This window comes from Schistocerca cancellata, chromosome 10 (genome assembly GCF_023864275.1).
Source record: "Schistocerca cancellata isolate TAMUIC-IGC-003103 chromosome 10, iqSchCanc2.1, whole genome shotgun sequence".
Lineage (NCBI taxonomy): Eukaryota > Metazoa > Arthropoda > Insecta > Orthoptera > Acrididae > Schistocerca > Schistocerca cancellata.
The window spans coordinates 61955110-61979221 of NC_064635.1; the positions used below are offsets into that span (position 1 = coordinate 61955110).

Below are 24112 nucleotides of genomic sequence, written 5' to 3' on the forward strand. Positions count from 1 at the left end.
CCAAGTTTTGCTCAGAAGCAGGTACATGGTCTTTTATCCATGAATCAGACACTTTCAATAAAAAATTGTGAAACTGGAGACTCTTGAGTCCTGTATTTAAATATAGACATATACAGAATGAATTAAATAATGCACAATTTAAGAGGTACATGCAAACCTTTTTTGACTATTTTATGGTTCTTCAGTTTATAGAGCAATAACTCAAATACTGGTTGCTCGATCCACTCCTTTCATGTATTTGTTGTAGTCTAATACACTTCCAGGTTTTTTCCTTGTGTAATTGATTTTCCTACATTTTCTCTAAGTGTCAGTCAAAGGGGAATTATGTACTGTAGAGATCATACCTGTGCAAGTACCTCTGCATTGATGACAAGCTGAAAACACATTGATTTTGCATGCTTTAATTTTTCCAGAAATCCTCTATTTTGCCGTATCATTCCACAAACTCAATTTTTTTTTTCAAGTAACTTCACTGGAAGTACTACACTGTTATGATAATTATCCACATAGAGGTGATGCCACTTTCCATAAGAAGGTATCAATAGTTTCATCAGTGGTTTCGCTAAAGGCTGTCCAGCCTCAGAATATATCTTGAATGAGAAAATGTATCCTGTACTCGAAACACACAGCATCTGAATGAGTATGCCATATTTTATAATTTTCGATGGTTTGTAAACTTGAAAATTTAATCATCCATGGCATGGTATCATTCCCTCATGTGAGATGTTTTAACTTGGATTAAAAGTTTCTTTAAACTTTTTGGAAAAATAATCAATTACAAATTGCACTTTGAAAAGCTGGTTGGCATTATCCAGTATATTGTTGTTGTTGGAAAAATGTAAAAATGATAATATTTGTCTGAATCACTTGCAGGACATTGTTTTGCTAAATATCGGTGTGTCTGTCAATGGATTTGTTGACCAATAATCATTGATCCTTGCTTTTTTTTATACAGTTCCCATAAGGAGAGTAAGCCCAAACGATTTTCTAAGTTTAGGTCCCGTAACATTGACCAATTTGGCATTTTTTTAATCCAGTTTCCTTCTATTGCAATTTTGACTGTGCTACTTGTTGGTTTCATTGCTAATATACTCAAATAGATCATTCCCAATATATAATTCTACAATATTCTTGACACTATGTGTATCTTTGGGAAATATGTTTGGACCCAGAGATCATTAAAATTTATTATTGGTCCTCGGTAAATCAAAGTCTGACCACTGTGCACTGTCTTCTTCATCTGACTCAGCCAAATCAGTTTCTTCACCAAATTATTCTTGGACGTATTTCACTATTTTCCAACAATTCTGCTTTGCTTTCATTTTTTTGTTATCCCTGTCTTCTTCCAAATTGGCCAAGTCATTCAGAACGTAAGACACGATGTCCGCATAGTCATCGTAAATAATTGTATTGTCCCTTTCATCTGCAATAATGAAAGGGCACAAGTACTATAAAAACAAAAAACTTGTTGATGTGTGTAACTTACTGTTACCTAAACAAAACACTAACAGAATGCAAAAGATACTAAAGTGCTGTCACCAGCCACTGCGTGATACTATGCTCATGACACCAATGTGGTTTCGTCAGCCACTGAGTGATACTATGCAGATGACACCACTGTGGTGTCACTGTCCATTGACTGCTATTTTGTGCATGACATCACTGTGGTGTCGCCGGGCAGCATAATGTTAAATTGTTTCATTTAGATATCTGTTTAAAAATGTAGGCTGCAGTCACATAAACTGGATGTACCTTTTCAGTTGCTTAAACCAGACCACTTACTTTTTTTGTGTTTAAGGCCTGCCTTGATTAGTACATGCTCTTATTCTCTTGTGTTACTCCATGGCAATTTTCAAAGAAAATATTTTTACATCCATAAGTACTGTGAGCTATTTATAGTATATTTGTATATTATTAAGGGGTTGGGCCAAAATATGGAAACACCACAAGAAACACATGCTTGAACATAAATTCAGATGCTATCCAAGCCTGCAGGTTGTGCTGTTGTATTTGACCTTGAATGATGCCTGTGCAATATCCTCAATACATTGCATGTGCCAGTCATGATCAGAGCATTGTTCTCTGTAGCTATAAGTGCATTGTGTTGGAGCTAACTGAATTTGAATGCAGGCAATTGTTGGTGCTTGTAAGCATCGTAGGTGAAGTGTTTGGTGTTTCAAGAGGCACTCCATTGAAGATTTCTACCACTTACAGGGAAGTGGAAACATTTCATCCACTAAGACACAACACAAATGAAAATGTGTTGAATGATCATGACAAACAGTCACTGAATGGAATTTTCACAAAAATAAGTGAATGACAGCTGCTTGGACACTGCAGAGCTGAATGGCACACTCATAAGAACAATCAGCACGAACAACTTGAAGGGATCTCCAGGAGCAGGGAATTGCAGGGTTAGGTGGGATTCCAAGACCACTCATCCATGGTGCAAATAATGTGTTGACAAAGCCATAAAATCTGGACTGTGGAACAATGAAAGGATGTCTTATGGTGGGATGAGTGTTGTTTTGCGCTTTTTCCAACTCCTGGATGCATTAACATCCCACGAGTGAAATGTGTCAATGGTTTGTAATGATTTGGGCAGCCATATTGTGGTATTCTGTGGGCCCCAGGGCTACTCTGTAAGCTTACATTACTGCCGAGGACTGTGTGATCGTTTTGGCTGATCAGGTACATCTCGTGATACAATGTTTTTTCCCCAATGCTGATTCTGTGTTCCATGATAACAGGGTTCCTGTTCACATGGCCTGCATCATCCAGGGCTGGTTTTGTGACCATAAGGATGAAACAACACATCTCTGCTGCCCACCAAAGTCACCACATCTAAATATTACTGAGCCTTCATCGTCTACTTGGGAGAGACTGGTGTGTGCTTTACATTGACATCATAGTTACATGAGCTTGCCACTATTTTCCAGCCAGAATGGTATAAGAGTACCTCAGAAACCATCTGCTCTGATAGCTGAGTGGTCAGCGTGACAGATTGCCGTCCTACGATTCCCAGCTGGGTCGGGGATTTTCTTCGATCGGGGACTGGGTGTCGTGTTGTCTTCATCATCATTTCGTCCCCATCTGGCACACAGGTCGCCCAATCTGGCATCGAATGTAATAAGACATGCAGCGAGGTGGCCGGATTGGCCCCGTAGGGGGCCTCCCGGTCAATGATGCCAAACGCTCATTTCCATTTTACCTTGAGAACCGTGCAGGACCTGTATTTACCCATTATGAGGTGACTGGACCAAGGTGGTTGGACCTGCCCCATAAGGGAGCTCCTGGTCAATGACGAAAAACACTCATTTCCATTTTACCTTGTAAACCGTGCAGGACCTGTATTCACCTATTATGAGGTGATCGGAAGCTGTTTTGAATGCCAGTGGTTTTACTGTGGCATATTTGGTGTGGTAATGTGTTTGTGATGGACCATATTTTTGTTCAGCCATGTAATTGTCACACAGCTTTACAACAAACATTGCTACTTGCCCTGTAGCTAACAGAACTTTTCAATACCTGAGTCGACATTTTCAGATGATTTGTAGGAACAGTGGCTAATGGGGTAAAATTCTGATTTGCTGATGAAGTCATAGGGGTTCCCAATTTCTTACTTTATGTTGAGATGGGAGTTTGTTGAATGTTTTATGACCAGAACACATTAATTTGTCCTTAAACCTTGTCAAGGAAGTGAAGTCCAGAAAATGAACTGGGCAGTAAGCTCAAGTACAAGTACCGGTATTGTCTTGATTCCTCCATTCCCTGTTTACATTATGCATTAATTCTGTATCAGTTTCCTTTCTGGTTTTTATCTCCTTAAATTTTCATTTTATTTTTTCATATACCTTTCAAAAATGTTCTCTTGGCCATTTCATCCATTAAAACTGCTCAGTCTTTTTCTCTTTTCTTTGCATTTACTCACATTTTCTTCCTGTTTAAGAATGGTGCAATTAATTTTCAGCTGAGTTGATCCCTTCCTGTTACCATACTTCCCAGCTGATAAATATATTGGTTGAATAAAGTGGAACACCAGAATACAGCAAAATCTCAATGAAGGTGCAGATTATACGGTTTATGAACTATCTGTACAGTCTAAGGCAATTTTTGAAAAATAAAACTATGAAACCTGAGATATTCTGCTATGATTAGAACCAAAACTTTCATTTTGAGTACAGTGTTATGTTTGTGACTCAAGTTTTGCAACTGGAGGAGAGTGAAGATGAGGCAATCAAGGAATCCACTATAATGCACACCAATGTGCTGAAATGCATTGATCTGTTCTTAGAGTATGCAGCAATTTGTTTGCCCAAACCAACTCTCCTAAAACTGATAGTCACTGTGAAAAAAATGGATAAAAAACAGAAACAGAAAATATTGAATGATATTTTCCCAAAAATGAACTGAAAGAAACTGATGCAAAATGTAGTGTATTTTATAAATAAGTTGTCTGTTTTTATTAAGCAGTGCATAAAATATGTGGTTGGCTTCCAAATGTGATGAAACATATTTTGTAAATACAATAAGTGGGAGTGTAGAAAGAGGATGAAAATTAAGTGGACTAATAACAAATGAGAAGGTTTTACACAGATTTGGTAGGAAGAGAAACATGTGGAAAATAATGATAAGAGGAATGAACAGGGTGGTAGGACGTGTGTTAAGACATCCAGAAATGGCTTCAGTGGTACTTGAGAAAGCTGTAGTGGATAAAAACTGCAGGTGAAGACAGAGACTGGAATATATAATATTGAGGAATGTGTAATGGAGGATAATGGTTGAAAATGCTGTTCTAAGGTGAAGAGGTTGACACAGGAGAGTGATTTGTGTCGGGATGCATTAAACCAATCAGAAAATTGATGGTAAAAAGAGTTTCTGGTAAAAACATGTATTTTGGATTATCCTCATTTTTAGGTTATCTGTGCAATCTCAGGTCTACATTAACACAGATAATTACAAGTTTGCTGTAATACCATAATAGACCTGTTGAGTGAGTGTCTCACTTCCATTATCTTGGCCATAATGCAACTTAAAGCACTGGTACTGATATTGACTGTAGACTGAGTAAATACGAAGCCATAGGTGGAACAGTCCAAAGTACATTGTCTAAGAGCTCAAGATAAGAGAAAAGAATGAAGTTTTGTAAAGTGCTGGTTGGCTGTGGCAGTTTAGCTGTATGGTTAAGAGGCATGAGCGATGAGTGATAAAAACTTAGATGTGGGAACCAGAAATGAGATTCTGGAGATCTATGAAAGGCTGAATGAGACTAGATACATTTAAAAATGATTATGTGCACACGGGACTGAATATTTTTGAAATAGATGATGGAATCAATTAAACTAAAGAAAGATAGCTCTAGCACTGGAACATAATGCAAGAAACAAGAATGCCAAAAGGTTTTTTGTCATATAGACTGGGTGGTAAAGGAGATGAAGAAAACACTAGCAACAATTTTGTCTGTGGCTGGGACAAGCAAATCAGCTAGTTCTTGGAAGAACAAAAAGGAGAAAAAGAAGAAAGCTTACTGAAATGTCAATGTAGATGAGATCAATGAAGATGTGAAATCTAGTTCCATTTGCAATAATACAACTCCTAACATGATTATCATTTTTTTTCTCTTTTGTGGTCTATTTTCCACATATAATACATATAGAACATAAGTATGAAATCTCCAAACTCTCATCCATTCTGTAATTTTTCAAAACTTCATTATTCAGTGTATATTTACAGGCTGCTGACAATAACGGTATAAATAATGTATTGAGAAATATTTCATTTGAAGAAATATTGTGTGCAGGGGTATCATACTGTATGCAGAGTTCTAAGTCAGTCAGTAGGTAGCGAGCATTCAAGGCACACAATCACTATGTTGTCTGTGACTGAGTCCATTGTCAGCAATCAATAAGTACAAACACTGTCTAATGTTCCATGCCAGCAACTATTAGGTCCCAGTACTCATCTTATGAAATTCTATATTAGTCAGGCACTCAGTTATTGAGTGACACCTAACTTAACTGTACAATTCCGTGGCAGCAGTCTATAATTGAACTATACAAATACAGTCATTGAGTGGAGGCAGACTACAATTCTCACTTCTGTTTGAGTTACTGATCTTCTGAATCAAAGAAGTAAGAACTAATAGTCAGCTGACTATCATCATGAGTGACAATCTTGACAAACATACATAAATGTGAGAAGCTATTCTCTCAGTTTTATGTGCAAGTATTTCATAAAGTCACTTCAGAATTCTTTCAGTCAATGAATGAACACCGAAGAGAAGAAAAATATTGTTGAAGAATAAGTTTTGCAGACCATCGAGCTTAGAGACATAGTGACACAAAATGGTGTCAATGAAGCAATGTTCACAAAGGCTGAATGGACAGTGTGAATAACTATTGTGACAAATGAAAATTTATGCCAACCTTGGACTTTGAAAACACATTTCCTGTCTACTGCGAGTAGTTGCCTCAATTGTTATGCCATCAGGAAATGGCTCTGGGCCTGATGTAGACTTCAGTTGTCACTGGTTTCCTTCCAATTACTTCTAAACAATACAACAAGAAATGTGCACATGAAGTGTGCTGTAATGGCGCTTCTGGTGAAAGAAATTTGCTGGAGAATCATATCTTACCTTGTCACAATGGTTTCCACTGCCTGATAAAACAAATTTGAAGCACCCAAAAGGGGAGTAGGACATGAAATGTGGCTTCATGGCTTTAGAAGGTATGTAATTTTATTTAACTGATTACAAACTTGAGTCAGATTTACAAAGAACTTTTCAGTGCTAGAGCATCTATCAGTATGATGTTGCACCCTCTTTGGCTTGGATGCATTCATTGTTTTGGTTGGAAAGTGTGTCACAAAGCCATAGCAGCCTCTCCTGAGGTAAGCTGTCCCACAACTATTGTAACTAGTCTGCGATATTCTGAATACTGGCTCTGGGATAGAGTTGACAGGCAAGCCGTCCCATACATGTTCTATAAGGGGCAGATCTGGGGATCTTGCTGGCATGGGAGTGTCTCAACATGTTGCAGAAACTTCATAGAGTCATGTGCTGTGTGTGGGCATGCCCTGTTCTGCTGAAAAACTGCACTGCGATATTGTTGCATGAGAGGTAAATTTGGGGATGCAGGATGTCAGTGACAAGCCACTGTGTCATCATAGTTATCTTGCTCACTATATGACGACGTTCCCTGCTTTCTCCCTACATTGGTTGTCCTTGGTGTTGACATACTGGCTGAAAAAATAGGGGGTGGATGTGCAACTACTGTCTACTGTAAGTGATGTAGCCGACAGGTGCACAGTTGCGTTTCCAGTCTTTTACTTTTACTGTTTGCAACCCCCCAATAATACACAGTTATATGGTCAGTGCACTATTGTTTAACCTTCGATAAGGCTCATTAATATATTCCAGGCAAACATCCACATACTGCTACAATAGTTTGCTGTTGAATATCTATGAGCAGTAAAAACATAACCACATAATTCACGTGTTCTTGAAGAATAGGAGGGTGCGTATGGAGCAGACACTGTCATCGTCTTAACACACGGTCTAATTGTGTAACACTTATTTCACAGTTAAGTTGAAGCATTGTTGTTGTTCTAACCAACACAGGTTCCTCATTTGAAATTTGGCTGTGGACTGAATGTCTCAGGACTAAAATTTGGGACCTTAAATATTCTCACAATAATAGGGGCTGAAACTACACATTGTTCAAAGTTTGTCTTCCAAATATTTATAATTGGTACAGAATTTTTATTTGTGAATTAGAAAGTCAATAACAAACATGAAAATAAGCACAAAATTAGATCTTGTGCTATATTCTTTAAAATTGAGGGTCATCCTTTCTCTTTCATGAAAGTGCAGATTACACTCATGTACGCTAATGGTAATGAGGTAAAAATGAAAAATGGATTTAAGGAGACAGATAGCAACACAAGATGGGAAGTAAAAATATCCCAGCTTGCTTCATCACAACATGAGTATGTGGTGTCTCAGTGTCATTCACAGCAACATCCAGTGCTGTTCACATCCTTTACGTATCCTGTCAAGCCTGCTAACAACACTTAATGGGAGCAACATTAACGTGTGTCGCTGACCGTCCTGTCTGCTACAGAGCGATGCAGCTTTCATCATTTACGTACTGACTGACAGTGTGTATGTGAAAGAAGTTGCGCTGACATCTGACTGTGTCTTCTGGATCTACAATTTGACCTTGTAGGATTACATCATCAACAAATGTAGGCTTGATGTAGTACATGTCAAAAACAGGGAACATCCACTATAACTTATTTTATAAGAAGAAATCATTTTGATTACACTCTCTGACACCACCGATTACAAAGAACAATACATACTAATTTAATTTAATAGGTATTCTTTCACACTGTAAATTTCCTTTTTCAGCAGATAGTCTATAGCTTCTTTGTAAAGCTAGTTTCATGTTTATTATCATAAGTTTTTGGTGGATTTTTGAATAACGTGGTATCTGAGTACTGAGGTCCTGTTTCAAGGACTGACAGTCAATGGACTGTGCCATTTATCTCATTCTTCCTCCATGTGTTTTGGGTGTGTACACTAGCTACCACTCTGAACTATATCTTCACACAAAACAACAAACAAACATCATCCAAACAGGCCTTGAAGGACATCATGTCATTCTCAGCACTTAGGTGTCACGAGATGCAGATATGGAGGGGCATGTGATCAGCACACCACTACCCCAGCTGTTGTCAGTTTTTGTGACCGGTGTTGCTACTCCTCAATCAACTAGCTTATCGATTGGCCTCAGGAGGGCTCAGTGCACCCCACTTGCCGACAACACTCGACAGAGCCAAATGGTGCCTCATCCGAATGCTAGCCGAGACTGACAGGGCTTAACTTCGGTGATCTGATGGGAACCGGTGTTACCACTACAGCACGGCCATTGGCATATCTTGACACAGTCATATACAGTCATGAGTAAAGTAGCCTCTGGCTTTGGGATGGTTTTACAGTTATAAAACCTTCTGACAGCCAGAGGCTATTTTATTTGTAATTAACAATCTGAATTATCTTTTCTGAAATTTGTTATTGTTTCATAACTATTCACAAAGACGTAAATGCTGAGATACCTACATTTTCAAACCGGTTTCAGTATCTTTCAGAAATTTTCCTTCTCAAAATGATTCTAAATGTTTTGTTCATTTTTCATTAGCAGCCTTTACAGAAATATATCCTCATCTTTCAGACTGTTCCACATTTTGGTCACTGCTCAGTATTGTGATGTCACCTGCATAGAATATTGTTATCTATTTCTCACCACCACCTATAACATTTACAAACAGATTAAAATGCTCTTCAGGTTTGTTTACTAAAGGCTGGCCATAGAACTGAAGATGGTCACTGATGACCAAAACTTGTTATGATTGTGTCATAAGAATTGCTTGTGTCAAAAATTAAAATGAACAGTGGCACTCTATATTAGATGGCTTTGGTTTTTGGCTAGTATCAAATTAAATGAATTTAAATGAAATATATGGAGCCAGTGGGGAAGAACTCACTGAAGAAGTAATTAAATGAGGTGGTATCATTGCAAATCATTCGGAAATGTTAAACCTACAATTTAGTGAACATGTCATAACAAATGCAAGTAACTGCTGCACTACAGTTCAGTACATGAGTTAATTTGTTGAAGATAACTATAGTAGAGTATATCACGGTGCATCACAAAATCCATTCCTTCCAGTGGTGGTATCCCCACATATCCTACGATAGAATCTCTAGTTGCAGTGTACAGAAGACAAAACAGGAATGATCAGTGACAATTGAAAGCTCAAGTCATACATGTAGGTATGCCCAGAAAACCTGTTGGTTAAGCTAATTACTCATGATAATGAATAAATCGCAGTATGGCAGAAATTTTCATTTGTTATCACATATTCATGCAAAGGTTTCATGAGCCATGAGCCAATTATTATTCAACTGCATGGGTATGCAGTGCTTAAAACTTCAGTTCAGGATATCAGAAAAAAACAGTGCTATCTATTTGTGCATTAAATTTCTTACCATCATGGAACACTGGTTGCATGAGACGTGAGTATGGAGTGTCCAGCATTCCCCACATTGGATGTTCCAGATTGTTACATGATCCATTATGTGTTCTGTAGATACTGGAAGCACTGCACCTTGGTGTTTGTAGAACATGAGATGGGTCTGCAGGAACTTTTATAGAAGTCAGCAAGTCTCCCATGGAATCTGGATGTATATTAAATCTGTGAAGAAATTGTAGTCCAAGTGAGTTAAACCCTGTAGTATCTTCAAAATTTATGACAAATTCATCTTACTTATTATGATATAGTAATTGTTCCGTTTTAACTTTAGATGCAGTGAGTGATTCAGATGCTGTAAAAGTCATGGTCAGTTTTGTGTTGCACCCCTTCAGCATGTGTTCAGTTTTAACTTCTACTTGAAATATTCTCAGATTAAAACAGAAATTTTTACTTACATTTCTACCAAAATATTTATATATGTGATCTATATAGGCTGATCAGTCACAACATTATGACCACTGATCTACTATCAATATAAACCCATCCAGGTGATGGCAGTGTCACCTGGTGAGGAATGACTGCCAGTCAGACAAACACATGGTGCATGCAATGTCAGTGAGTGTGCTGTCCATATGTAGAATGGGGAAGGTGCGTGGTCTGTCTGAGTTTAACTGAAGGCAGATTGTGATGGCCCAGCGGCTTGGCACAAACATTTTAGAAACTGCACAACTTGTTGGGTGTTTGAGGAGAGCTGTGGTCAAGTGTCTTCAACACATGACAAGACTAAGGTGAAACCATGTTCAGATGTCATGGGATTGGGCAGATACCTCTCATTACAGATGTCGGATGTCATAGGCTGGGCAGACTTGCATTCAGGACAGGCAGTGAACTGTGGCAGAACTAACATCAGACTTTAACGATGGGCGGAGTACAAGTGTGTCTAAACACAGAGTGCACCAAACACTCCTAATGATGGGCCTCCGCAGCCGATGACCCAGTGTTAATGCAACCCAATGTCAACATCACAACGTCGCTAACTATAAGTGAAATGGGCATGTGACTATCAGAATGGGTAAGTGACTATCAGCACTGGATGTTGGCACAGCGGCAGAGCATTGCATGGTCTGATCAATCCTGATACCATCTTCATCATGCCAACAGGAGGGCACAAATCCGTCGTCTCCCAGGGGAAATGCTCCTTGACACCTATACTGCAGGACGGAGGTGAGCTGGTGGCAGCTCCACTATGCTCTGGTGAACATTCACGGGGGCATCCATGGGTCTAGTGGAGCTCATGTAAGGTGCTATGAAGGCCAAGGAGTATCGTATACGGGTTGCAGACTGTGGCTGACGATCATGTTTTCCAACAGCAGTGGCATTTTTCAACAAGATATTGTGCCATCTCCCAAGGCCAGGAGTGTGATGGAGTGGTTCAACGAACACTGTGGCAAGTTCCACATGATAAGCTGCCCCCTCTGCCCCCCCCCCCCCCCCGCCCCGCCCCCCCACAGTTTGCCAGATCTGAACCCTACCAAACACATTTGGGATGTGATTGCATGCAGTGTCAGAGCTCATCTCTCCCTTTCCTGGAATTTATGGAAATTAGGTGACTTGTGTGTGCAGATGTGGTGCCAACTCCCCTCCCCCCCCCCCAGCCCGCCCCCCCCCCTCCCCCCGCCAGTGACCCTATTACTTCCATACCATGATGCATCACATTTGTAATCCAAATTTTTAATGTGTTTATATAACACAATTGGCCGAGAATTGTGAAACAAAGCAGAGTCTGCCAGGCTTGCTAACAGTTCCTTTCATTTACAAAGTAAATGTGGCATTACTAATCAAAACATCCTAGAAAGTGATAAGGTAATTTGTCATTCTTGATTGGGCCACAATAATACAAGAGACATGATCACTGTGCTCAAAAATGAGCATGTAACAGGTAGGAAATTCAATAGCAAAGTTGATTTCTCAAAATCCACTTGTTTTGAGGGCATAATCATGTTCATTAGTTTCCCAAAATGACATGAAAAAGCAAATAAACACCTGTAATTAATCCATTATTATGTCTGTCAACCAGTGATGAAAACGCCTCAAGCTAGTGCAAGACTTTGTGGCTTCCATAGATGATCAGAGAAGATGTAATCATGTGTTCTTCCTTCATTACAAGGGAGAGGTTTCTGACAAGTTAATCAAATTCATGATGATGGCAGAAAATCTGACTGGTCATAAGATTAAGTCCAGTATATCAGATATGATAAAGAGTAGCTCAATGAGACAATGGTTTCAATCCTCAGAGTGGTAGGCACACAACAAGATGGCAAAATAGTATTGCAGAACAGAATAAGCATACCTTAGACCTTGGTCAAAACAATTCCCTGCATTTCAGTTGAATCAGGACCACCATCAGCATTTTGGACTGAGACCATCAACAATGCACACAAAACACACAAACTTGTTGCTTAACATAAATTCTTAGATAACAGAGTGCCATGTGAAAAGTGGTTGAAGAGAATGTCATATTAGAAGTAGAGGAAGATTATCTTAACACATCTCATCTTTGCAAATTTGGTTGTAGTCACACAGGACAAATTCACAAAGAAAGAAAAATTCAGACCTAATGTTAAACATTGAATTTTTGTAGGCTATTCTGACCACACTAAAGTCTATCAAGTGTGGGTATAAAAGGATCACAGAATCTACATTTCAACAGAATCCAAGTTCGTTTTTCATGACAGCCATGAACCGAGGCAGATTTTTGTGGCTTTCCATAAAGGAAACACAGGTCAATACCAAGTAGGAGGCATCAAACTTGGGAGGAGAATCCAGGGGCCTTCCAAGCACCAAATTTGAGCTACCACCTGATGGAGCACAATTCTACATAGGGAAAGTGGTTATCACTGAAACAACTGGTTTTCAGTTAGACTGGTCTTTTCCATCTCTGGGTTAACCTGAATGTTACAAGCTTTTAAATTATTCTGTTACAATGATTACCTTGCTGTTTTATTGTTTCATAAAAATGGCAGATGAATAATAAGCATGAGTGTCAAATTTGTAGCATTTGCTCTTTAATTATTTTGAGTGAAGAATTTGTTTTGCAATCAGTTATATTTACCTACTTTTTAACAGGAATGTGCTTTAAAAATATTCAAATGAACAATTAAGATAGCAGGCAAAACATAACATTTAGCAGGACTTTTATCATGACAATTGTTAAAATTTCTATAATGAATTAATCCATTGGCTAGTATTATTGTCCAAACTGTTCACAAATATTCTTTCTATAATGTGTTGATCTTTAAGTCAACTGCTTGCACCAGAAACTATACCATTTAAAGATGATAGCGATCTCTCAGAACCCAAAGAACTTCTCATCAAAGATAAATATATTTCTGGCTAAAAATGACAAGTGTGTGGCATACACCTTTTACTCTCCTGCCAAAAAACAAAAGCATCACTGCTTCTGGACAATGAAGGATGCTGAAAGTAAAGCTGTACGTCACCCAGAAACAAACTTTTAGGCTCCACTAGACAACTCTATACTACTTACGGCTCATCTGATGACCAAAGAGGATTTCCAGTTGTTCTGACCTCCTGCCTTTGAAGTAAAGATGAAAGTTAGCAATCTTGCCCAAAGTTATTTACATGTGGGGTCAAATTTGTAAAGGCTTTCAGGGCAGTGAGGAAGGCATTTTTGAGGACAGTCACTAAGTGGACAATAAGATTTCCTGTAATGTACTTGTTTCCAGAAACCTCCTTTGTGACTTTTTTGAAAGATATTAAAATAGCCAACATTTCTGACAACAATTCAATGCAGTTCAATACTTCTAGAGTAGGTATGGTGTCATAATGGAAAACAATAGATACCTGAAGACATCAGTGAGAAATTGCCACATAGACCAGGTGGGGGCAGATCTTGCACACTGCACACACATGCATACTGTGCCAAACAGAGACAGGCACATTATTGTATCACCAGTGCTGTAACATTTCTTATATTGTGTGTTTGTTGCTCTTTTCTATCTGTCAGCATTGTTATTTAAATAGCAGTGATAGCTTTCCAAGTGTAAGACCACTGACTAATGGAGAAGATGTTTAAATTAATGGTGTCAACTTCACTTCAGATATAGCTGAGACTAACATCAACAATACACTAAATGGGCCAGATCATTGTGAGTGGTCCAAAGTCATATACAATGAGGTCAGATCAGTAGTCACAAAAATACTTGGGACATTGTTGGAAGGTCAGCAAGTAATGAAGTAATTGCCTGTGGAACCAATATGTGAAAAAGCACTGTAATGATGATTCCTTATTTTGGAGAAAAGCAAGAACAGTAGGATTCAACCTACATTGGGAAATTATTTTTATTGACATGTTTGTCCCAGTTGCAATGACTGAGTCATTTGGGCTACTCGTGGTTCTGCCAGTCAAATATGGAAACACCTGCTGCTGTACTTAATTGTGACATTGACACAGAAGTATTTGTGGAACAGATGTAATTACTGGTTGAAGCCTCACAAAGTATGACACAGATTGAGAAAGATGATTACATCATCAAGAAGGCTACACTCCCACTGTAAAAAATCTGGTAATTAAATGCATCAATTGAGGAAATAATTTATGGATTTTGCCAGCAGGATCCATGCAGCATGCCAAGTAGAATGCAACTCTAAAATCAATGATTGCAATAAACAAATGATGCTGTGTATATTTATGTGGACAGTCAAATGGTTCAAATAATTTTGAGCACTATGGGACTTAACTTCTGAGGTCATCAGTCCCCTAGAACTTAGAACTACTTAAACCTAACGAATCTAAGGACATCACACACATCCATGCCCGAGGCTGGAATTGAACCTGTGACCGTAGCGGTCGTGCGGTTCCAGACTGTGGCGCCTAGAACCGCTCGGCCACTCTGGCTGGTGTGGACAGTCAACAACAAAAATCTAGTGCTTCACATATTTAGGTGGACAAATCATAATTGCTTCATTGGACCCCGACAGGGCAAATCAAACCAATGATGAGCCGTCTTTCACATTTAATGCTGAGGACCTTAGGAGTATGTGGTATTATCTGGGTATCAAGGCCAATTAGTCAGATGACGAAGTAGCTGTGTTACAGAAGTATTCAATCAACTCGGAATTATAGAATGCAAGGCAGTGAGGACTTGTAACAGTTGGGGATAGTCTGAAAGAATGGGTGAAATCCTACTGGTGGCATATTAACCATCTAACTTTACCTGATTCCCTAACTGACACTTGCTTGGCAGATCTCAGATGAGCCTAGCACTTCTAGTGGTAGGAAAATTTCTCCCTTACCACAAAAGAAATTTTCCTACCAGCATGATCATGAAGTGCTAGGCTTCTCGTCGTACTGACGGTGTTTCTGCCAAAAGTTGGTGTATGAATATAATGGGACAGAACAAGAAACAGTTGCAGTAGATTTTAATGCAATTCAGGTATCTTCTTCAAGAAAATTTCAGGCAATATTTCCATTATGAGAGTCACTAACCACATTACTAAACTGTAAGTGGAAATAGTACTGTCACGCATGAGAAAATAATTAAACTAAGAAAATTACAGAAATCGAGAAGTTCACTTACTTCAGCCTGTGGCATGTTAAAACAGAATGACAAGACTATATTAATCATATTAATTAGCATGCTTGTGTAGGAAACAAAGAAAATGCTGCTTATTTCCAAAATGTACTTGGGAATAAACTGCACAGAGCTTTTTGCAAGACAGCACGTGGTTGTCCAGCAGCTCATAGTGTCAACCTCAGGCATGACCTTGTCTCTGGTGGTGCCCATGGATCCCACATTCTCACAACATGGAGCAGTTAATAGCCACGTTGGATTATGCAAGTCTGACTCGGAGCATTGGAGAACAGGGCACACTGTTATCTAACATGGTGACAGACTCTTGTGCCAATGCTCATCTTAATGAAGAATGCACGAGAAACTTAAATTGAGTGAGAAACAAATGAGACATGACTTAGCAATGACTGTGGAAGAATGTTGTGTCTCTGACCATTGTATAGCCTGACAGTGGGACTCCATGGCTTAAAACATAGTCTGCATTGCCAACACTGCAGGGAAGCTGCACTGACTTTCCCCATGTTACATCTTTACTGTGGGTGTGAGGGCTTTCTGAGCTTTAGGGTTGTCTCTCTCTACATGGCACTAATGTGAGGACACACTGGCAAATGCCTCCTTCTGCAACCACATGAGCTATGAAAAAAATTTGAACAGAACACCCAAAACAATAATGGAATTATTAATAAAAAGAATTGATGGTGAGAAATGAAATGATCATACGGCATTGAAGGGTGATAGTCGCCATCTGGAGAAGTTCAGCTGCCAACTTGCCAATCTTTTCGATTGATGGCACAATGGGTGACTTGCGTGTCAGTGATATATATATATATTTTTTAATCAGTCTACTGCTGGTTTGTTGCGGCCCGCCATGAATTCCTTTCCTGTGCTAACCTCTTCATCTCAGAGTAGCACTTGCAACCTACGTCCTCAATTATTTGCTTGACGGATTCCAATCTCTGTCTTCCTCAGCAGTTTTTGCCCTCTACAGCTCCCTCTAGTACCATGGAAGTCATTCCCTCATGTCTTAGCAGATGTCCTATCATCCTGTCCCTTCTCCTTATCAGTGTGTTCCACATATTCCTTTCCTCTCCGATTCTGCGTAGAACCTCCTCATTCCTTACCTTATCAGTCCACCTAATTTTCAACATTCGTCTATAGCACCACATCTCAAATGCTTCGATTCTCTTCTGTTCCAGTTTTCTCACAGTCCATGTTTCACTACCATACAATGCTGTACTCCAGACGTACATCCTCAGAAATTTCTTCCTCAAATTAAGGCAGGCATGTGATATTAGTAGACTTCTCTTGGCCAGAAATATCTTTTTTGCCATAGCGAGTCTGCTTTTGATGTCCTCCTTGCTCCATCCATCATTGGTTATTTTACTGCCTAGGTAGCAGAATTCCTTAACTTCATTGACTTTGTGACCATCAATCCTGATGTTATGTTTCTCACTGTTCTCATTTCTACTACTTCTCATTACCTTCGTCTTTCTCTGATTTACTCTCAAACCATACTGTGTACTCATTAGACTGTTCATTCCATTCAGCAGATCATTTAATTCTTCTTCACTTTCACTCAGGATAGCAATGTCATCAGCGAATCGTATCATTGATATCCTTTCACCTTGTATTTTAATTCCACTCCTGAACCTTTCTTTTATTTTCATCATTGCTTCCTCGATGTACAGATTGAAGAGTAGGGGCGAAAGGCTACAGCCTTGTCTTACACCCTTCTTAATATGAGCACTTCGTTCTTGATCGTCCACTCTCATTATTCCTTCTTGGTTGTTGTACATATTGTATATGACCCGTCTCTCCCTATAGCTTACCCCTACTTTTTTCAGAATCTTGAACAGCTTGCACCATTTTATATTGTCGAACGCTTTTTCCAGGTCGACAAATCCTATGAAAGTGCCTTAATTTTACTTTAGCCTTGCTTCCATTATTAGCCACAACGTCAGAATTGCCTCTCTCGTCCCTTTACTTTTCCTAAAGCCAAACTGATCGTCACGTAGTGCATTCTCAATTTTCTTTTCTATTCTTCTGTATATTATTCTTGTAAGCAGCTTCGATGCATGAGCTGTTAAGCTGATTGTGCGATAATTCTCGCACTTGTCAGGTCTTGCCATCTTCGGAATTGTGTGGATGATGCTTTTCCGAAAGTCAGATGGTATATCGCCAGACTCATATATTCTACACACCAACGTGAATAGTCGTTTGTTGCCACTTACCCAAATGATTTTAGAAATTCTGATGGAATGTTATCTATCCCTTCTGCCTTATTTGACCGTAAGTCCTCCAAAGCTCTTTTAAATTCCGATTCTAATACTGGATTCCCTATCTCTTCTAAATCGACTCCTGTTTCTTCTTCTATCACATCAGACAAATCTTCACCCTCATAGAGGCTTTCAATGTATTCTTTCCACCTATCTGCTCTCTCCTCTGCATTTAACAGTGGAATTCCCATTGCACTCTTAATGTTACCACCGTTGCTTTTAATGTCACCAAAAGTTGTTTTTACTTTCCTGTATGCTGAGTCTGTCCTTCCGACAATCATACCTTTTTCGATGTCTTCACATTTTTCCTGCAGCCATTTTGTCTTAGCTTCCCTGCACTTCCTATTTATTTCATTCCTCAGCGACTTGTATTTCTGTATTCCTGATTTTCCCGGAACATGTTTGTACTTCCTCCTTTCATCAATCAACTGAAGTATTTCTTCTGTTACCCATGGTTTCTTCACAGCTACCTTCTTTGTACCTATGTTTTCCTTCCCAACTTCTGTGATGGCCCTTTTCAGAGATGTCCATTCCTCTTCAACTGTACTGCCTACTGTGCTATTCCTTATTGCTGTATCTATAGTGTTAGAGAACTTCAAACGTATCTCGTCATTCCTTAGTACTTCTGTATCCCACTTCTTTGTGTATTGATTCTTCCTGACTAATGTCTTGAACTTCAGCCTACTCTTCATCACTACTATATTGTGATCTGAGTCTATATCTGCTCCTGGGTACGCCTTAGAATCCAGTATCTGATTTCGGAATCTCTGTCTGACCATGATGTAATCTAATTGAAATCTTCCCGTATCTCCCGGCCTTTTCCAAGTATACCTCCTCCTCTTGTGATTCTTGAACAGGGTATTCGCTATTACTAGCTGAAACTTGTTACAGAACTCAATTAGTCTTTCTCCTCTTTCATGCCTTGTCCCAAGCCCATATTCTCCTGTAACCTTTTCTTCTATTCCCCCTACAGCTGCATTCCAGTCGCCCATGACTATTAGATTTTTGTCCTCCTTTACATACTGCATTACCCTTTCAATATCCTCATACACTTTCTCTATCTGTTCACCTTCAGCTTGCGACGTTGGCATGTATACCTGAACTATAGTTGTTGGTGTTGGTCTGCTGTCGATTCTGATTAGAACAACCCGGTCACTGAACTGTTCACAGTAACACACCCTCTGCCCTACCTTCCTATTCATAATGAATCCTACACCTGTTATACCATTTTCTGCTGCTGTTGATATTACCTGATACTCATCTGACCAGAAATCCTTGTCTTCCTTCCACTTCACTGACCCGTACTATATCTAGATTGAGCCTTTGCATTTCCCTTTTCAGATTTTCTAGTTTCCCTACCACGTTCAAGCTTCTGACATTCCATGCCCCGACTCGTAGAACGTTATTATTTCATAGATTATTCAATCTTTTTCTGATGGTAACCTCCCCCTTGGCAGTCCCCTCCCGGAGATCCGAATGGGGGCTATTCCGGAATCTTTTGCCAATGGAGAGATCATCATGACACTTCTTCAATTACAGGCCACATGTCCTGTGGATACACGTTATGTGCCTTTAAAGCAGTGGTTTCCATTGCCTTCTGCATCCTCATGTCGTTGATCATTGCTGATTCTTCCGCCTTTAGGGGCAATTTCCCACCCCTAGGACAAGAGAGTGCCCTGAACCTCTACCCACTCCTCCATTCTCTTTGACAAGGCCGTTGGCAGAATGAGGCAGACTTCTTACGCTGGAAGTCTTCGGCTGCCAATGCTGATTATTTATCAAATTTTAGGCAGTGGCGGGGATCGAACCCGGGACCGAAAACGTTTTGATTATGAATCAAAGACGCTACCCCTAGACCACGGGTGATGAAACAATAATGAGGACAATGCAATATCCAGACCCTGAGGAGAGAAAATCTCCAATCTGGCTGGGAATCATACTTGGGCCCAATGCATGGCAGTCATATGCTCTGACCACTCAGCTAAGGGAGGGGACAGTAATTTATTTAATCACATATTTATTCTGACATCACTGTCTGCTCATTATATCATTCCACAATACATTGGCAGTTTCAAAATTTTGTGCATAAATAATTTTTTGGGAGAAATTTGCAAATTAATTGAAGATCTGAAATAAAAAATGCTCTAAGTGTTGAAATCATAAACTTGAAGAAAATGTGCTTTATGTATACTAGGCAGTAATAGTCATAATTGCACTATTAATGTGTTTTATTTGAATGCTAAGCATAGTACTGATTTAGTTTACAAAGGAAATTATGAACATTGTATTGTAATAGTATGAAAAATTTACTGAATGTGGAAATGCAATGAAAAGCTCTAAATGCCATATTTTAATAGTCAGCAAAAAGATTGCAAAAGTCTATTTTGCTTTTGTAAAATTATATATGATCATGATGCAGCTTGTAACATCCAGGGCAAATATTTGCATTTTCTTGATGTCATATGCTCTTATACCTTTTCTCAAAATAGGAATACCTTCCCAGGCCTCAATTTCATTTTAGCTTCCCTTGGTCTTAACTACATGAGGCTTATATTTGTCCCACCACAGCCACTGTACTTTGGATATGTTTTTATTTGCTGTGTTTATATTACAATCTGCAGCTTTCTTGAAATCTAAGGAGTCAGATGCATTCATGTTATTGACGACAAATGACTTTATGTGTCTTGCTTGCTGTTCATGTCCTTTATATCTTGATATCTGGTAACTGAAGAATAACAGTCTGTCCAGTTATGTTGTAGCTTAGCAACCAATAATAATACTTACATTATGTGTTAGAGAGCTTATGCAAGAATATAGTTACAACTTTCATTTTTTTCTTTGTGCCTTTGTCCTGCTGCAACGTGGGGTCAGTCTTGTAACTATGGATTTGGTGATTTTAGTGGCTGAAGGTGGCTGGATGCCTCTCCTGTCGCCACCCCAAACCCTTAACAAATCTATATTTCCAATTCGAGTGTTAGCAGACGTAGGTGACATAAAAATGAAAAAGCTTGCATACTTTGCCTACTTTCTTTCCATAATGTCACATGGTATAATATTTTGGGGTAACTCTTCAAGTCAAACAAAAGTTTTCAGAGTGCAAAAGCATGTAATACGTAATATTTGTGGAGTAAATTCATGGACATCCTGTAGAAACCTCTTGAAAGAACTGGGTATACTAACTACTGCCTCTTAGTATATTTACTCCTTAATGAAATGTGTCCTAAATAATTTATCTCTTTTTCCAAGAAACAGCTCAGTTCATACATACAATACCAGGAACAAAAATGATCTGCACAAGGACTTAAAAGCACTTACTTTAGTTCAAAAAGGGGTCCACTACTCAGGAACACTCATCTTCAATAATTTTGCCAGTAAACATAAAAAATTTAGTTACAAATAAAGTTCAGTTTAAAAGGAGCCTGAAAGACTTACTAGTGGCCAACTCCTTCTACTCCACCGCCGAATTTTTTAATAGAAACAAATGATGTATTGTATATATTCATACTACTAGTATTGTTATTTCAGCTTCAAAAAAAAAAAAAAAAAAAAAGAAAAAAAAAGGACATCCATGAGGATCTCCTCAGCACGGATCTATGGAATGAAAAAATAATCTTATCTAAACCCCGACGTAATAACCCGGAACATATTATTAATTGTGATATTTGTGAAAGTTTAACATTTTGTTCGGTGAACTTTCCCTCATCAGCCAGTACATTATGGCCACCGAACTACTGTCGATATAAACCCATCCAGGCGATAGCAGCGCCACCTGGAGAGGAATGATTACTAGTCAGACACGCACGGCGCATGTAGTACCAGTGAGAGGGCAGTCCGTGAGTAGAATGGGGAAGGCGCTCATCTATATAAGTTTGACCGAGTGCAGACAGTGATGGCCTAGAGGCTCGGCACGAGCATTTCGGAAACTGCACGACTTGTCGGGTATTCGAGGTGTGGTGTGGTGAGTTTCCTCAACATATAGTGGAACTAAGGTGAAACAACATCCAGACGTCGTGGGGTTGGGCAGCCACCCCCATTACAGATGTCGGACCTCGTATACTGGACAAACTTATAAAACAGGGCAGGCAGCAAACTGTGGTGGAACTAATACTGGACTTTAGTACTGGACAGACTACAGGGTGTTTTGACATATGGTGCACCAAACACTCCTAACTGTGGGCCTCTGCAGCCGACGACCCATGCGTGTGCAAATGTTAACCATGTGACATTGGCAGTTAAGACTGAAATGCTCATTTGACCATAGTCACTGGATGAGGGCACAGTGGCAGAACAGTACATTCTGACGAATCTCGATACCTTCTTCATCGTGCCTATGAGAGAGCGCGAATCCGTCATCTTCCAGGGAAACAGCTCCTAGACACCCATACTGTGGGAACAGAGATTAGCTGGTGACGGTTCCATTATGCCCCAGGGAAGATTCACGTGGGCATCCACAGCTCTAGTGGAGCTGGTGCGAGGCATCGTACACGGTTTGCAGACCGCGTACTTCCTTTCGTGGGGATAACGTTTCCTGATGGCAGATGCATTTTTCAACAAGATAATGCACCGTGTCTCAATGCCGGGAGTGTGACGGAGTAGTTTGAGGAACACAGTGGCCTCTCAACTTGTCAGATATGTACCTGGTCAATTGCATCTGGGAGGTGATTGGAAGTGGCATCAGAGCTCATTGCCCCACTCCGCAGAATAGGGGAATCGGGTGACTCGCGTGTGCAGATGTGGTGCCAACTCCCTCTGGCGACCTACCGAGGCCTCGTCGCTCCTGTGCCACGACGTGTCGCTGCCGTTATCCGTGCCAAAGGTGGACGTACCGGCTGTTAGGTAGTCGGTCATAATGTTCTGGCCGATCAGAGTATTTGAGGTGAACTCCTCAGGGGCTCGACCCGCGCGGTACTCACTGGCGGGAGAGCTGTCTGGAGAGCGCGCTGGCGTCGGCCAGGTCCCGCAGCGTGTCGGCCATGCGCGCCCTCTGCCCGTCGCTGGCGACGTTGGTGAGGTAGTGGTGGTACTCGGGGGAGTCCCGCGCCACTCGCTGCCTCTGCGCCGCCGCCGCCTCCCGCTCCCTCAGCCTCGCCGCCAGCCGGCCGCCCCTCTCCAGACCCTGATGCACCGCCTCTGCCAGCTCAGAGTCACTTGCAGCCACGTCATCTGCACAAGTTATTCACAAAACTACTCTCCAGTATCTCTGACACCCACCTATTGCACAGTCTCGCAACGTACTCTAAAATCAAAGGCAATGAGGTGCCAGCTGTAATGTGGTAGACCAGGAAACAGTAAGTGGGTACGCGTGCTGTGCTGTCCATTCCCACCACAAAGTGCACATTACAACTAAATTTAAAAGGGAAAGTTGGCAGGAGTGCATTGGAACAGAATGCACGTTTTAGAAACGTGCACAAGTTTAGAATTTGAGGCACACGTTTATTTATTTATCCACAAATTACACATTACTAAAAACTACTTACAAAATTGTTTAGCAGTCTATTCATTACAGTCGAGATCCAATTCTTAGCTCCTCCAGTTGAGGTACAAAATTAAGTTGCAGACAAGAAGTCAAACCATTGACACACACTTTAACTTCCGACCTGCATAGGACAGGAGAAACACAGTTGGATGTACATGAGTACTACGACCGGGCACTGACGTATGTGGAGGGTGAAATGAAAATCTTGTGCATCGGGAAAGTGAGAAATCGGGAACCACGTGGTTGCCAGACGTGGGCGAGTAACAGTTAATAACTTGCATAACAAAATTTTGTAGTCTCACGCATAATTTACCGTCGCCAGTATCGGAGGGAGGGACCTGCTACGACAAGTTGCACAAGTTAAAATAGGCATGTGTACATTCGAGCCATGCTGGCAGGTACACCACCAGCCATTTTTGGTGAATGAGGCGCCTGCAAGTTATCTGCAAAAAGCGATGCGATGCCAACTCACCAAAATGTGTTCACGCACTATCGTCGGGAAACTACATTAGAAAACATTGTACATAGACTGAAGCAGCAAATCACACACTGACTTAGGCACTGTTACTACCCCTCAGTTATCGCACACACTCGAGAATGGCGTCGTCTACAGCTAGGGAAAGTCTGGCGGAAGCGCCTGTTTCTGCAAGTGGTGGTGGGGGAAAAGACACTCCTGTCGGCTGTTGCCTCTGTGCGCAGGCTCTCTGGCGAAAGCCCAGGTGCGGCAGTGC

The 24112-nt window shown here is 40.2% G+C and overlaps 1 protein-coding gene across 1 annotated transcript in view; it reads right to left on the reverse strand.

Annotated features, from left to right (window-relative positions):
- The window catches only part of LOC126106593 (peroxidase-like), a 118275-nt gene that overhangs the window by 59603 nt on the left and 34560 nt on the right, over nucleotides 1-24112 (reverse strand). The window contains exons 3-4 of the mRNA XM_049912937.1: nucleotides 22819-23068; nucleotides 10052-10257 (exon numbers count right to left, since the gene is read on the reverse strand). Of these exons, the coding sequence (XP_049768894.1) occupies nucleotides 10052-10257; nucleotides 22819-23068 (456 nt within the window). The remainder of the gene's footprint in view (nucleotides 1-10051; nucleotides 10258-22818; nucleotides 23069-24112) is intronic.